General features: G+C 36.8%; 1 protein-coding gene across 3 annotated transcripts in view; it reads right to left on the bottom strand.

Annotated features, from left to right (window-relative positions):
- LOC139144565 (kinesin-like protein KIF28P) overlaps positions 1 to 18,082 on the bottom strand; it is a 503,294-nt gene that overhangs the window by 361,626 nt on the left and 123,586 nt on the right. For all 3 annotated transcript variants that reach the window (XM_070715275.1, XM_070715274.1, XM_070715276.1), the window contains exon 4: positions 14,137 to 14,232. In XM_070715275.1, the coding sequence (XP_070571376.1) occupies positions 14,137 to 14,232 (96 nt within the window). The remainder of the gene's footprint in view (positions 1 to 14,136; positions 14,233 to 18,082) is intronic.

Genomic DNA, 18,082 nt, shown 5'->3' with positions numbered 1-18,082 from the left:
AAACAAATTAATGTGCACAAGAATGCAGCCATAGTATTTCATCTTCGTATCACGTTTGAACAAAATCAGTCTATCGAGAGACAGTGACCTATGTTTATGTTTCAAAGACATAAAAAAATCAAACCAAAATTGAAATCAAATGGCTGTCTATTGACCATATGGATCATAGCACAAAATTAGTAGACATGCATATGTATGCCATAGTACTTTATCTTTGTACCATGTCTCAACAACATTGGTTAAGGAATATTTGCATATGATTAAGCCTCAAAGACATGAAAAATCCAAAAATGACCATCGGGCAGCGATATTCGAAAAAAATGACAATCTGGCAGCCATATTGGAACATGTCACGAAGTAAATTGACATATTGTATGCCATAGTGCTTGATCTTTGTGCCAAGTTTGGACAAAATGGGTGTAATGACCTTTGAATTACGCTTCAAAGACATGCAAAATTCCAACAAAATGGCAGTTCTGCAGCCATATTGGATCCTATCACAAGGTTAATTGATACATGCATATGCATGCCATAGTACGTGCTTTGAATTTGTGCCAAGTTTGAACAAAATCGGTTCAAGGATGTTTGAGTTACGGTTCAAAGACATGAAAAAATCGCAAAAAAATGGCCGCCTGTCAGCCATATTGGATCGTTTCACAAAATAAATCGGTGTTCATATGAAGGGCATACTGTTTTGCTTTGTGCCAAATTTGAACAGAATCGGTTCAAGGATGTCTGAGTTATGGTCCAAAGACATGAAAAATCGCAACAAAATGGCCGCCTCACGCCCATATCGGATCATATCGCAATATAATTTGACATGCATATGTAGGCCATAGTGTTTTGCCTTTGTGCCTAGTTTGAACAGAATCGGTTCGAGGATGTTTGAGTTATGGTTCAAAGACATGAAAAATCGCAAACAAAATGGCCGCCTTGCGGCCATATTGGATCGTATCATGAACTTATTTGACATGCACATGTAGGCAATAGTGTTATGCCTTTGTGCGAAGTTTGAACAGAATCTGTTCAAGGATGTCTGAGTTATGGTCCAAAGACATGAAAAATCGCAACAATGGCCGCCTCGCGCCCATATTGAATCATATCGCAAAATTATTTGACATGGATATGAAAGCCGTAGTGTTATGCCTTTGTGCCAAGTTTGAACAGAATCTGCTCAAGGATGTCTGAGTTATGGTCAAAAGACATGAAAAATCGCAACAAAATGGCCGCCTCGCGGCTAAATTCGATCGTATCACAAAATAAATCAACGTGCATCTGTAGGTCATAGTGCTATGCCTTTGTGCCAAGTTTGAACGAAATTGGTTCAGCAGTGTCCGAGAAACTGTTGATGACGGACGGATGGACGGACGGACGGACGGACGGACGCACAGACGGGACCCAATCTATAAGTCCCCGCCGGACTTCGTCCGCGGGGACTAAAAAGTATATTCTTTAAACATGAATTCATTAGGCTGCTCAACGATCATATACGAGACATGCATCTCATCTTCGCTTGCCAAGGCCTGCTGTTCGGGCAGCCAGATGCTTCCCGAAATCACATAGTTAGTGGAAGACTCCTGTCTGGGTAGCGAGCCGTGCTGGCGGATGATGCATGCATCACACCTTTGGTTCTTGTTCAAAATTGCAGAGGGTTTAACACCAGCTATACGTTCTGACACTTACCTTGTTCCTGAAATTAGCCCAAAGAGATCAATCAAACCAAAACAATTCAAGGACTTTACTTGTCATAACATAGTTGAAAGATATGCGTAAATAAATTACTCGTTGTTTCAAGTTACCTCACAGTAATACAGATCTTTATAAATATTCTTTATTCCCGAGAACTATTGTTGATTGGAATAATCTAGATGAAGATATTGTAAATGCTAGTACGGTGGATGCCTTTAAGGCAGCCCTCCAGTGTTACTACCGGTAGCTGACCTCTTTGTGCCCTCTTTTTCCCGTTGATGATATACCAGAATTCTGGTCCTTCAACGTATTTATTCACATTCAGATTCAGCAAGCATTCAGCTACGTATACCTTGAAGCCGCCTAGGTTATTGTTTTTTGTTAATAGAGCATGTGCAGTAAAGGAACCCCATGTTCTACAGAAAAGACTGCCCAACTCACTTCAGATCCCAATTCCTACTGTATGCATTTTTTGATACATTTTACGCAAACAAAAACCAAGTTGCGTAAAACCGTACGCATGTTTTGAAATTGTAACGGAAACGCTGTCAATGCACAAGGTATTCAGCGCTCTGAGGGTTAATAATATTGTACACCTTCGTCTTTTTTGTCGTCCAGCTTCTGGCTGTTGGGTCCTTTGTTCTATCACTCACTGGGTTGCTCACACCATAAATGTTTTTGATCCACATGTACACAAAATAAAGTTCCGTAGTAGCCCATTTCAGCCATTTTCAAACCACACTGTTGTCAGTGAGGTAAAACAATATTCGCAAAAAAACACATTTCCAGGCTAATTAACTATGTTTTACAAAATCTTACATCCTTATCACACAATAAAATGATCTTTGTCTTTAAATCGATGCACCTGTCCAGTAGCTAATCATGTGACTAAGTCAAGTGACAAATGCTGAGGGTCATAACAATTGTGAGAAATCTTAAAACATTAAATATGTTGTTTTTTATCAAATTTATTACCAAAAGAGCATGAAAATCTCTGTCAATTGGAATCAGCCATCCTGCATAATTCTTACATTGATCAAACCCACATTTTTGTTCCACAACTCATAAAACAGTCCAAAATGCAGGATTGGTGTACCTTCCAAAAATACATGTATGAAAGACCCCTAAAAATCAATTACTGAAAAAAGGGGGTTAGCAATTTCCCAAAATTATCTAACCACTGCTCTGGTTGGCTCCATTTTAACAAATCAAAACCTTCAACACGGTCTGAATATCTGTAGCAAATATTAATGCAGTCTAATTAGTGGTTTTTGACTTTTTGTCAGGGGTCAACCAAACCACAAGCATTGGGTCAATGTCCCTGAAGCTACTATAGACATGGATACAAAATTAAGTATTTCCTGACTGTATGAAATTATCTCACTAAGGTCATCATAGGGACCTGTGTACCAAATATTAAAGCTGTCTGACCAGTGGTTTTGAAAAAACCGAGTTAGCTAACAGTCGACAGAGCTCTGCTATGTTATGTAGAGAATAACTAGAAGTGTTGATGAGGAAGGTGAATATCTTTGATACCTAATTTCAGGATGGCTCACCAAAAATGGCAAAATTAGCTGCAAAAGTACGAAATTGAAGATTTCATCATAATTTCAATATATATACCGGTATACATGTATATAGGAACCTGAATACCTAATATCAAAGCTATCAGATGAGTAACATTTGAGAAACAAAGATTTTGACCAAAAACAGCAAAAATTGTCCCAGAAACAAAAAAATTGAAGATTTCATCAAATTTTAATATATCAAACTGAGACAACCCCTAGGAACCTGTATACCAAATGTAAAAGGTATCAGACAGGTAGTTTTTGAGAAACAAATTTTTTGACCAAAAATGGCAAAAATTGCACCAAAATTACAAAATTGCAGATTCCATCATAATTTCAACAGCAGCCCGGCGACAACAATGTCCTTTGGACCTCCTTAGTGTTTATCATTTGCGATAAAATGTGAAGTTTGTCAAAAATTCAAATTGTTTAGACATAATTGAAAGTTATTTGAACTGGTTGGTTACTGCTCCAGCATAAGTTCAAGGATGGAATTTTAAGTATCAACAGTTTTGATATGTGTGAAAGTGAATTACGACATGGAACTCAATAGGATAAAAAATATGTAAAACAGGAAATTGTGAACTTATAAAATGCAGAATGGGAGAAAAATTTAGCGACAAACTATTGTACCATAAATGGACAATGGCTAATCTAAACCAAATTACTTAAACTGGATTGTTGGCATTGATTACACATCTATTGTCAATCAAATAGAAAATAAGTTTTGGCCATTGACTTAAAAAAAAATTGCTTGTTACACTCACCACATCATCATGTACTTAGTGTTTGGAGTGTACACCTATCTACGATACATGTTCAATGAAAAAAGTTCGGAGACTGTGAAGTCAACCATACATCTTAATCTATGAGACTAGATAAGTTTACCCCTCAACTGTGTGTAGGCAAAAACAAAATTTAATTATGTTATGCAGGGAGGACATACAATATGGTGAAAAGCAAACTAAATATCATAAAAACTGAACATAAAATGATATGGAAATGATGTGAGACAGTCATAAGTATCTGGTGTATGCTAAGAAACAAATGTTAAAATTGGACAGCATCATTCTGACCACAGTTTCTCTGACCATAGAGTGTAGCTCCATGCTCTGACCGGTTTGTTTTCTTCTGATTTTCTGATAGTGATACAGTGGTAGTAGGTACAAAATATTTATAATATGCTGCTATTCATGATAGTTATTTAACGATGCGACTCAGGTTCAAGGTCAATTTTAGCAATTTTTTTTTTATTTCAAATTTCGAACCACTGACACATGGTCTTTCTTTTGGGGAAAGGTGTTGGGTCACATCGTACCGGGAAATTCCTGAAATATTATTAAAATGGCAAACTATCAGCTACACCGCGTGCCATTATTTCCCTTTTGTCTTAACGGTCGCGGATTACAGACCACGATTTTTTGATAGACACGCAGAGATTATGTATAGGCTTTGCGGTATAGTGCGCATGCGCTAGCTTCAACGTTATGCTCAGCGTTTTGAACTCCGCATGTATCGGTACGGCAAACACGTCGAGCAGACCAAAGCCGGCGCTCGCGCTCCGTACCGTCGAAAAAGCAAGCGAGGTCCACAAAAGCGGACCTGAAAAAGATGGCAACGTGCGCAAAGGTCGATTTAAATGTAAAACAGTCCGACTTTGACTCATACTCCCTGCAATAACCAGGTGCAGCCAACGAACAATGCACTTTTAAAAAGGTCCTTACTATGATAAGATATATTGTCCAGGACAAATAATGTGAATTGACTAATTTTAAGTCAAGATGGTAATTAACTAGCTGTTCATAATTTGCCCTCCGACAGAACATTTTTCGACTTACCCTCCCACACTCAAACTTCATTTTTACCCACTCCCCACTTATTTTTGCCTGTTTCCCCTCCCCACTGTGAATTTTTGAAGCTCCCTCGCCCTGTGGCGAAAAAAAACTTGCCAATTTCCCCTGCCCTGGAAACAATTCCCCTCAAAAAGTTTTTCGCCAAGCCCTGTCCCCAATACAATCAACCGATATCTGCCCTGCCCTACAAAAAAAACTAAAATTTGCTCCCCTACCACCTAAAAACATGTCCCCTGCCCTAGCAAAATTAAAATTTCCCCTGCCCTCAAAAATTGCTCCTGGAATAGCTTTTTCGATGAATAGCTCCGTTGGCTGCACCTGAATAACGATCAAGAATGCAGTGAAGAGTCAGATTTGGCCGAGGACGCAGACGATAACGGAGACAACTATGAAAGTATTTGACACGCTGCTTTTCGAACATATCCTAGGCTATGCTGATTGCATACCCGAGTCCAAAAATTAGCCTGAGCGAGATGAAACTTCTGTTAGTTGCGATAATTTTATCACTCTTGCTGTACATGCTTGGTGTTAGTATCGTGTTCTTTTATATTTTTAAACTCGAGTTTTCTATCGTGCAGTCTTTTCGTGTCTGCTGAGAAACCTTGAACAACACCGTACCCGACAACAAGTGACATTTATGTCAAGGAGTTTCCCAAGCCAGTGCAGGAGTTCATACACACATAATGTAGATTCACAAGAGCAAGTTCACCGATCTGCTAATTTTTCGAAACGAAATGGAAATATTTTTTTTTATTTCATGCCTTTTCTTTCTTTAAATATAACCCAAAAATTAAATTACGTCAAACGTGAATTGCGAGGGTTCACAAATGATTATTGTGTGCGTGTTGTCTAAACTTATCAATTACCCGCAGACTCCACAGCTGCTAGCTGGACCTCAACACTGAACGTAAAACAAATCCGGCTCAACTTCTAGAAGTGCTGAAACTAGCAATTTTTGCTATATGAGGTCAGTCATCAAAAGTTTGACTAAAAGTAAAAATCTCCGAAATAATAATGTGTGCGCTGGTATTGCGCAAGTCGAGTGACTCCACTAGCTGTGTAGACTAGTCGATACTCTGTCTCTCGGAACACGCTGTCGATGACAGCCTGCACTGTTCTACGCTACGGCGTGATTATTATTAGTTTGATAAAATCGGTACAAGAACACATATAAATAAAGTTTGAAAAAATAACACGAGTCAATCTCTCCCGTCATAACGAAGGGAGACAAGTTTGCAGTGCGGTGCAAAAGCTAAGAAAATACGACAGACATTTTATGTTGTCAAGAGTTACATGTGTTCGTCTCATCTTGAGGTAGGAAAACTAGCAAGTGACGTCCCGTTCGCACAGTGTCGGCGCTAACATGAACTTGACAATCACTTTTCACAAAGAACATGCATAAATTGCCGATCGCGAGACAGGAAGTAAACAACTTGAGTCAAGAACAAGTGAATGCCCGACGCGATCGCGCGACGACAGCACACAGGTCTCGATCTGATAGACTTTTTACACAAGTTTCGACGTCTTCGTCTTGACTGTGAACACTGGTAACCAGATTGTAACCGTTGAGTTAACAGTATACAGTTAATATGCTAGTTAAACGTTCCAAAAATGGATTAAATCGCTAAGTACCCCTCTGTGTTTGTTGTGTAAATACCACCCACTGCTGGCACTAAGCATTTGCCAGTTTAGTGTATAATTTCTTTCTATTTTCACACGATCTGCAATCCTAAACATATTCAAAATTCCCAAAACTGACTCTAAATATTTCAACTTATTCCTGGTATAAGAAAATTCGCAGAAAATAGTGCGCGAGTCGGACTTCTTGGTCACAATGTGTGACGCATAGGTCGTTTACACAAATCGTCGATTTTCTCAGTTCCGTTTTTGGCAGTGCGTACATTATTCAAATAAGTATAAGTTGGCGGCGCCTGGACAGACTAGCCTGATTTTTCACCTGTGGACAGTGAATGAATATATCTGAAAGAAGGTGTCTCAGATTTCCGATAAAGGGCCTGGAAGTGAAGATATCCTGACAAACGTGAACAAAGGCCGATAATTTATGCAAAAAACGTCAAGTTGACACTTTGAAGGTGCATTGTGCGAAAACAAAAGCGAATTTCAAAAATCCGGGACACGGTTTTTTGCCCAGTATACCCAGCCGTCGATTGCCGTAAACAGATCACCAAGGCCGATTGGAGATTTGTACTTACACTTTTTTGAGTAAAAAAACTAAAAAACACGTGTTTTTGAGTAAAACAGCCGTATGCGCACTGTTTTTGAAAAACTAACAAATTTTCTGAACTCTTCGGTGACCGAGCAGATAAAAAAAGTACCACATGTCGGGTGTGTGACCACGTCTTCTTTGTGAAAATGAGGATTGAAAATAAGTGACAATGAAACTGAGTCGCTACCTTAACATAGCTTGTATTTTTTCATAGTAGAACTCAGTTAGATGTGAGATAAATTTCTCGTAAACTGTAAATTCAGGCTTCGGGCAGCTCAAACGTTGCAATACTAAAATGTTTTGATTATGATACGGGGTGACTTTCACACGTACACATATGTGCACTCTGCAGTCGATGTAATAACTTAGGAGTCAACTATATTCAAGCATAGTGATGTTGACAATTACATGGATGCAAGTGCACGATTTCAAGTAGCCATGAGGAAATTCTGATGGTATTTTCGTGGAAATATAGGTAACAACAGTGTAACAAACAACATTACTTATCGCATGGAGCTAGAAACAGACCGTGATCTTGCTGAATGCAATCTCGATCATGTACGATCATGCCAAATTGCCATGTCGGATCATGCCATGAGTCTTAAATGCGCTTACTTCCTAAGTGAATCGATCAACATATAAGCACACACTGTCTTTAGTGATCAAAGTCAACAGTGATGTCAGAATCAACACACAACTGACGAAATTAACCTAAATAAGCAACAGAAAATGCAAAAGTTATCGCTGCGTAAAGAGGACAGCATATCTTCAACTCCACAATGACGCTAACAAGTTATATGCACATGCGCACACTAAGCATGGCCTTGCTCTGGACCCAGCTGCATACACGGGCTGGTGGATTGCCTTCCTCGGTAGATCTTACAGCTTAGCTGGCAAAACAAATAGATTCGCTGGTACCCGTTGATTATCGCCTACAGAGGCCATCATTGTTCAGTCGATGGAAGGCACCTTTCGTACCAAAAAATACATGACGTCACTAAAAGTACCATCACTGTCAACTTTACATTTATGAAACATATTCAAATATACACTGAAACGTTTACAACGTACAAAATTAGACCTGTCCGAGAAACAAGATGGCGTCTCTTTCGATTCTTCAACTCGCATGTTTTGTCCTTCAATTGCGCAGATGGTAGCTTTAGCAAAATCGACTAAAAATCAACTGAATATAAAGTAAACATATGGCCAAAGTCCCTGAAGCTACTATAGACAGGGGTACAAAATTAAGTATTTCCTGACTGTATGAAATTATCTCACTAAGGTCATCCTAGGGACACGTAAACCAAATATTAAAGCTGTCTGACCAGCGGTTTTGCAAAAACAAGCGACTCAACAGTTGACAGAGCTCTGCTGTGTTATGTAGAGAATAACCTTTTGTGACACATGTATTGATGAAGGAGGTGGATATCTTTGATAGCCCATTTCAGGATGGCCTGACCAAAAATGAAAAAAAATTCTGTAAAAATAAAGATTTGCATATTTCATCAGACTATATTAGTCTATAATAGCAAATAAACGAGAGTTAATTACATTCTAATTAAAGTAAACAAGACTTGCTTAAATCAAGATTTACGTCATAAAAAAACAGCATATCTGTCAGGTTATGAAGAATCTTCAGCTGGTTACCTTTATCAGTATTTTCATCCTATTAACCAAGCACATTTTAACTTTCAAATTAACATTGTAAGTAAGTTCTGTTCAATAAGTTGAGACTGTACGTACTCAGAGAAAGCACACTGAAGAGACAAATGTTTGAAACTTAAGAAGTTCAAGGTCATCAAAAGCATTATAAGGAATCATGTTACACTTTCATTGCACTGTTTACACAGATTGCATAATTGCTATAAATAGCACATGAGGAATCTTACAGCCCAGCTTTACCATAAAAACCCTATCACTTTGACCACTCTTTTAATTGACCACTCTATTTTTTTCCTCAACAAGCGACCTAGCGGCCGATATAGCTCCGCTGTGTTTATGTACAGAATAACTATTTTTGACACATGTTGATGAAGAAGGTGGAAATCTTTGATAACTCAATGCAGTGGCCAGAAAAAAGTGGCTAAAATAAGCTGCAAAAATACAAAATTGAAGATTTCATCATACTTTGAATATATCACATCGGATCATCCCTAAGAACATGTCAACCAAAGCTATCTGATGAGTAGTTTTTTGAGAATAAATTTTCTGACCAAAAATGGCAACAATTGCCCCAAAAATTAAAATTGCAGATTTCATCATAATTTCAAAATATCACACTTAGTTCATCTATAGAAACCTGTATACCAAATTTCAAAGCTGTTACACCAGTACTTTTGAGAAACACATTTTTTGACCAAAAATGGGAAAAATTACCCAAAAATTCAAAATTGCAGATTTCATCATTATTTCAATAAATATCATTTAGTTCATCTATAGAAACCTGTATACCAAATTTCAAAGCTATCAGATGAGTAGTTTTGGAAATACACATTTTTTGACCAAAAATGGCAAAAATTGCCCCAAAATACAAAATTACAGATTTCATCAGAAATTCAATATATATTACTTAGCTCATCTGTAGAAACCTGTATACCAAATTGCAAAGCTATCAGACCAGTACTTTTTGAGAAACACATTTTTTGACCAAAAATGGCAAAAATTGCCCAAAATTACAAAATTGCAGATTTCATCATAATTTCAATAAATATCATTGAGGTGATCTGTGGGAACCTGTATACTACCTTGCAAAGCTATCAGATGATTAGTTTTGGAAATACACATTTTTTGACCAAACATGGAAAAAATTGCCCCGAAAATATAAAATTGCAGATTTCATCATACTTTCAATAAATATCATTTAGTTCATCTGTAGGAACCTGTATACCAAATTTCAAAGCTATCAGATGAGTAATTTTGGAAATACACATTTTTTGACCAAAAATGGCAAAAATTGCCCCAAAAGTAAAAAATTACAGATTTCATCAGAAATTCAATATATATTACTTAGTTCATCTATAGAAACCTGTATACCAAATTTCAAAACTATCAGACCAGTACTTTTTGAGAAATACATTTTTGACCAAAAATGGCAAAAATTGACTTAAAAATGCAAATTTGCATATTTCTGCAAAATTTGAACAAATCTGAAATAGATTATCCCTAGGGACATATGTACCAAATATCAAAGCTATCTGACCGGTAGTTTTAAAGAAGAAGATTTTTAAAGATTTTTTTACCAAAAATGACAAAAATTGCCTTAAAAATACAAATATGCAAATTTAACCATGATTTGATCAAATCTGACTCAAGTCACCCTAAGTAAACTGCATATGAAATTTCAAAGCAATCGGACAAGCGGTTTGAGAGAAGAAGATTTTTTTACCAAAAACACCAAAAAATGCCCCAAAAATACAAATATGCAAATTTCACCGCGATTTGAACAAACTTAAGTGAGGTCACCCCAAGTGAACTGCATATGAAATTTCAAAGCAATCGGACTTGCGGTTTCAGAGAAGAAGGCAATTGTTGACAGACGACGGACGACGGACGACGACGGACGACGACGACGGACGACGACGGAGAATCAGCCTATTTGATAAGCTCCGCGTCTCTGACAGCGGAGCTAAAAAGTAATCTTATTTTATCCTTACCAAGTCAACCATAAATGGAAATTAGAACTTTCTCTATCTCTATTTATTTGACCACCCTATCATGACAAACTATTATGAGCAATTTCTTTTAGATAACATAAATGGTGGTTCAGAATATATCAAAGTTGGGATTCAGGAAAGTTGCCTTTACATGTTTTAATCTTCCAAGATGGTAAGCATTTCACTATGAACTGTCAAAAAAAGTTGAACTTTCTGATAATTCCACACTAAAATTATTTTGGCTTTGATGATTTCCTAATTAATTCAATTATTTAAAATCAAATTAATTATTTTTTTCTGGGTGAATTGATAGGGTTTATAAAGTACAAGAATTCCATACAATGTAAGTCAAATTTTGACCAAAAATGACAAAAAAATTCCTTAAAAATACACATTTGCATATTTCATCACAATTTGAACAAATCTAAGTTGGGTTATCCCTAGGGACCTGTATACCAAATAACAAAGCTGTCTGACCAGCGGTTATGAAGAAGAAGATTTTTTACCAAAAACACCTTTTTTGGCATTAATTTGCCTATTTTCAACAATATCACAAAATTAAAAAAAATAGTTTCTCAAAATCATATTTTTCATCTACACAACAAATATCAAATCAGTAAGTACTGCGGTTCTCAAGATATTTGAGTGGACGGACGCCTCACAAACGGACATACATACATACATACATACATACATACATACATACAGACTGACGCCGGCCGGATACCCATCCCAATAGCTTCTATAGACTATAGTCTATAGTAGCTAAAAATGGATAAAAGTATTATCTAAAGGCATACATCACCACAATTTGAACATTTCTAACCATTTATTTTATCTGTAGGAACCTGTATACCAAATATCAAAGCTGTCAGATGAGCGGTTTTGATGAAATAAAGTTTTGACAAAAAATGACAAAAAAACTACCTTAAAATAAAAATACAGATTTGCATATTTCATCACAATATGAACAAATCTAAGTTGGGTTATCCCTAGGGACCAGTATACCACATAACAAAGCTGTCTGACCAGTGGTTATGAAGATGATTTTTTACCAAAAACACCTTTTTTGGCACTAACTTACATATTTTCAACAATATCAAAAAATTAAAAAAAAACAGTTTCTCAAAATCATATTTTTCATCTACATGACAAATATCAAATCAGTATGTACTCCGGTTCTCAAGATATTTGAGTGGACGGACACCTCACAAACGGACATACATACATACATACATACATACATATATACATACAGACTGACGCCGGAAGCCAGACGGATACCCATCCCAATAGCGTCTATAGACTATAGTCTATAGTAGCTAATAACACAATTGGCCTTCGGCCAGTTGTGTTAGACAGTACGTACAAGAAATGAAGTTGACACTGACATAAAAAGTGTAACAATAATCAAAGTTAAAAACTATCTACTGTTGATTGACCAATCAGAGTGCTCAATTCAGGGTGTTTTATTTACTCTTAAAAACTATCGCCCCTAACTGATATATTTTCGTTTTCAATGTGTTTACGTCAACCGTCCCCTTTGTCAATGTAACATGTTTAGGATATGAATTAAAACTTTTATTTGTGAAATAGCCTTCCAATGTAATGGAACATCCTATAAATGCCCTAGGGCACATTATATAAATGCCCTAGGGCACAGCAGATTTTGTGTTGCAGCTGGTTTCCTCTGTTTTACCAAATTTGAATATTAAAACGTACCAGATGTCTACAGAATATGACATGTTCACTTTTGATCGGACAGTACGTTACTATGGCGATGTCATTCGTTTCTGGAATTTGGTGACCAAGGCTTTACGTATAGGATAAAGCTCGAGTACGAGGGCTCTTCTGGTATATAAAGTACAACTGGTATATTAAGTACAAAGGGTTGGACTTTATATACCAGAAGAGCCCGAATACGAGGGTTTTATACGACTTAAAAACTATCGCCCCTAACTGATATATTTTCGTTTTCAATGTGTTTACGTCAACCGTCCCCTTTGTCAATGTAACATGTTTAGGATATGAATTAAAACTTTTATTTGTGAAATAGCCTTCCAATGTAATGGAACATCCTATAAATGCCCTAGGGCACATTAGTTTATGTTTGTACCAAAGAAGATTTTGTGTTGCAGCTGGTTTCCTCTGTGTTACCAAATTTGAATATTAAAACGTACCAGATGTCTACAGATTATGACATGTTCACTTTGATTGGACAGTACTTTACTATGGCGCTGTCATTCGTTTCTGGAACTTGGTGACCAAGGCTTTACGAGTAGATAAAACACCCTGAATTGAGCACTCTGATTGGTCAATCAACAGTAGATAGTTTTTAAGAGTAAATAAAACACCCTGAATTGAGCACTCTGATTGGTCAATCAACAGTAGATAGTTTTTAACTTTGATTATTGTTACACTTTTTATGTCAGTGTCAACTTCATTCTTGTACGTACTGTCTAACACAACTGGCCGAAGGCCAATTGTGTTATTAGCTACTATAGACTATAGTCTATAGAAGCTATTGGGATGGGTATCCGTCTGGCTTCCGGCGTCAGTCTGTATGTATGTATGTATGTAACATGTTTAGGATATGAATTAAAACTTTTATTTGTGAAATAGCCTTCCAATGTCATGGAACATCCTATAAATGCCCTAGGGCACATTAGTTTAAATGCCCTAGGGCACATTAGTTTATGTTTGTACCAAAGAAGATTTTGTGTTGCAGCTGGTTTCCTCTGTGTTACCAAATTTGAATATTAAAACGTACCAGATGTCTACAGATTATGACATGTTCACTTTTGATTGGACAGTACTTTACTATGGCGCTGTCATTCGTTTCTGGAATTTGGTGACCAAGGCTTTACGAGTAGATAAAACACCCTGAATTGAGCACTCTGATTGGTCAATCAACAGTAGATAGTTTTTAAAAGTCGGATAAAACCCTCGTACCCGGGCTCTTCTGCTATATAAAGTCCAACCCTACGATAAAATGTCTCGGCCTGCGGCCTCGACATTTTATCGTTGGGTTGGACTTTATATACCAGAAGAGCCCTTGTACTCAGGCTTTATCCTATACTTTAAGCTACTGGGCTTTAAAAGCAGCTTCATAATGTATGAAAGTCTTCATTTATCATGTACTGTACCTTGAGTCCCTCCACAAAAAAACCAGACTGTGGATGTTGTCTGACTTTCAAATGACCTCGGTGACCTTGGACTGGTGTGGAGAGTAGATCTCTGACCTGGAGACAATATCACAACATGTTAGAAAAGTTGAAAAACAGCATTTCACATTGCTTGTGTGATACTAGTTGTGATGCATATTGTTGAGAAATTAAAGTTCTTTTTACTCAGAACTTTGAAAAAATGCAGAGCAGAGCTGTTGATAACAAATACATGCTTTAAATCAACATAAAAGACACAAACAGATTAAAAATACCAACATGATTTCTGATACCTAAAAGGAACAAGTCATTGACAATGACACAGTCCCCACTTGTTAAAGGGTACTTTAATTACAAGTCCTCTGACAGGAAAGAATCCTCTTTATTAATTAGGTCTGTGATTAAATATACTGCGAGACAGATGGGGCTTAATGGCAAAAAATGAGTTCAATGGTGGTGAAAACATAAAACCAATGTAAGCCGCCATACTAATAACAAAAGGTCATTAAAATGAATCAATTAGTAGTTAATCGACAGGATGCTGCTAAACATTTTTGCATCCTATCCTAACACTGACAGATTATCACCGGTACCATATTTCATAAAGTTTGATGCAGTACTTTGGACATTCACCCTAAAAGCAAAAATCCATTATGTAAATGCAAACTAGCAATTAATTTATATATAAATGATACCACTAAGTGTCGTTGATTTGTATTTACAACATAAGAGATCAAAATCTGTACCAAGTTTCATCAAATTTAACGCAGTATTTGTGGATATATCACTCTAATTAGGAAAGTACATTACATATGCAATTACAAATGAATTAACTTGACACTGAGAAATGTCTTTTTCCTGTTAAAGCAATGTGAGCTTAACATCTGTACCAAGTTTCATGAAATTTGATGCACTATTTCTTGACATATTAGACTAATTATGAAAAATTCAATAATTGACATGATACTGCTACATGCCCTTTAACAAGTTGATGTGCATATTTATGACATAGGTCAAGGTCCTTGTGCCAACTTTGAATGATACTGGTGGAAATATGTCTGAGTTATAGTTCTGTACATGAAAAATTCGTAACAAAATGCTGTTAGTGCAAGATGCAAGGTATAATGATATTCAAATATGCAGATTACATTAATGAGCATTGTTTCGGCATTAAAATTCTATGCTAATGACCCTTAATCAATGTGGAATATTCAATGTACCTCGGGATCTTGCATTATATAACAAAATGGCCACCAGGCAGTCATTATAAATGCATTGGACTGTGAAACCAATAGACATGCATATTTATGACATGATAGGTCAATGTCCTTGTACCAACTTTGAAAAAAAATCAGTTGATACATATCAAAATTATGGCTCAGGACATGACAAAATCATAACAAAATGGCCACAAGGCAGCCATATTGCATCAGATTGTGAAACCGATTGACATGCATATTTATGACATAGGTCAATGTCCTTGTACCAACTTTGAATAAAATCCAATGATACATGTCTGACTTATGGGCTCAGAACATAAAAAAATTGTAACAAAATGGCCGCCATGTGGCCATATTTGATCATATCGTAATACAAATTGACATGCATATGTATGATATGGGTCAATGTCCTTGTACCAACATTGAATAAAATCGATTGAGATGTACCTGAGTCATGAGTCATGGCTCCGTACATTAAAAATCATAACAAAATGTCTACATGGTGGCAATATTGGATTGTATCACAAAAAAAATCAATGTGGATATGCATGACATACGTCAATGTCCTTGTACCAACTTTGAATAAAATCGGTAGAGACGTGCCTGAGTTATGGCTCTGTACATGAAAAAATTGTATGAAAATGGCCGTCATGCGGCCATATTTGATCATATCGTGAAACAAATTGACGTGCATATGTACTATATAGGTCAATGTCCTTGAACAAACTTTGAATAAAATCTGTTGAGATATGCCTGAGTTATGGCTCCATGAAAAAATCTTAACAAAATGGCTGCACGGCGGCCATATTAAATTGTATCACAAAACAAATCAAAGTGCATATGTATGACATTTGAAGTAATTCTTGAACCAAGTTTGAATAAAATCACTCCAAGCATCTCTGAGATATCTGTGTGAACAGACAGATGCACACATGGACATGACCAAACCTATAAGTCCCCCCAGATGGTGTCCGTGGGGACTAATAACACAAATGTGGACTGATGGGTTGCTCTTGACACCTCAACCTCTGCATAACAGGCCCATCAGCAGCAACTTTTTTGCATTATTTTCTTGATTTTATATTTGAACTTAGCTTGTGTTAACACTTAAGACTCCACAGACTTTCATGCCACACAACCTCACATGCCAAGAACTTTTTGAACCAATAAACTTCACATGCATGTCACACTTCTTTTAGAGACAGGTACAATGCGTTTCCAGTGATTGAAAGCCAAGCCAAACCACTATGAATTTCAAAGATCAGGAAATGAAGAAGCTTTGAGTAGTCCTTCCATGTTTGATTTAACAAATAAGGGGAGGAATATGGGCTTAAAATGCACATTTTTGGTTCATAATTATTATTATTATTTCAACTTTATTTCAGACAAGTTAAACAATAACTGTCCATAGCACAATGAAAGTTATAAGGACACTATAAATACTATACAATTAAATACTGAGAGGAAATAAAGAGTAATTTAAAAGAAACAAGTCATCATTGATGACACAGTCCCCACTTGTTAATGGGTACTTTGATTACAGGTCCTCAGAGAGGATAGAGTCCTCTTCATTAGGTCTGTGATAAAAATACTTTTGAATAAATTCGCTTGATACATGTCTGAGTTGTAGTTCAGGACATGAAAAAATCATAACAAAATGGCAGCACAGCAGCTATATTGAATCGTATCACAAAACAAATTAACGTGCATATGTATGACATTGGTCAATCTCCTTTTACCAATTTTGAATAAAATCGCTTGATACATGTCTAAGTTATGGTTCTGGACATGAAAAACGCAATAAAATGGCCACATGGCGGCCATATTGGATCGTATTACAAAACAAATCAATGTGCATGTGTATGACATGGGTCAATGTCCTTGTACCAAGTTTGAATAAAATCGGTTAAGATATGCCTGAGTTATGGCTCTGTACATGAAAAAATTGTAACAAAATGGCCGCACAGCGGCCATATTGGATTGTATCACAAAACAAATTGATGTGCATAGCTATGACATTGGTCAATGTCCTTGTACCAACTTTGAATAAAATCTGTTGAAACATGCCTGAGTAATGGCTCTGTACATGAAAAAATCATAATAAAATGGCCGCCAGGCGGCCATATTGCATCGTATCACAAAACAAATTGACGTGCATATGTATGACATAGGTCAATGTCCTTGTACCAACTTTGAATAAAATCGATTGAGATACGCCTGAGTTATGGCTCTGTACATCAAAAAATCGTGACAAAATGGCCGCACGGCGGCCATATTGGATCGTATCACCAAAATTGAAGTGCATATCTATGACATTGGTCAATGTCCTTGTATCAACTTTGAATAAAATCAGTTGAAACATGCCTGAGTTGTTGCTCTGTACATGAAAAAATCGTAATAAAATGGCCGCCTGGCAGCCATATTGGATCGCATCACGAAACAAATCAACGTGCATCTGTATGACATATGAAGTAATCCTTGTACCAAGTTTGAAAGAAATCGCTCTAGGCATCTCTGAGATATCTGCGTGAACGAACGGACACACGCACGCACGCACGCACGGACATGACCAAACCTATAAGTCCCCCCGGACGGTGTCCGTGGGGACTAACCATACATCAATCAATCCACGATCACTTTAAAATCTGCTATAGAGAAGCTTTTGCCATTTGTCTTGCAGGCCAAAATAAGCGGCGTCAGAATGTAAT

The sequence above is a fragment of the Ptychodera flava genome, chromosome 11 (genome assembly GCF_041260155.1).
Source record: "Ptychodera flava strain L36383 chromosome 11, AS_Pfla_20210202, whole genome shotgun sequence".
NCBI classification, from domain to species: Eukaryota; Metazoa; Hemichordata; class Enteropneusta; family Ptychoderidae; genus Ptychodera; species Ptychodera flava.
This window is presented reverse-complemented; position numbering and strand designations above follow the sequence as displayed.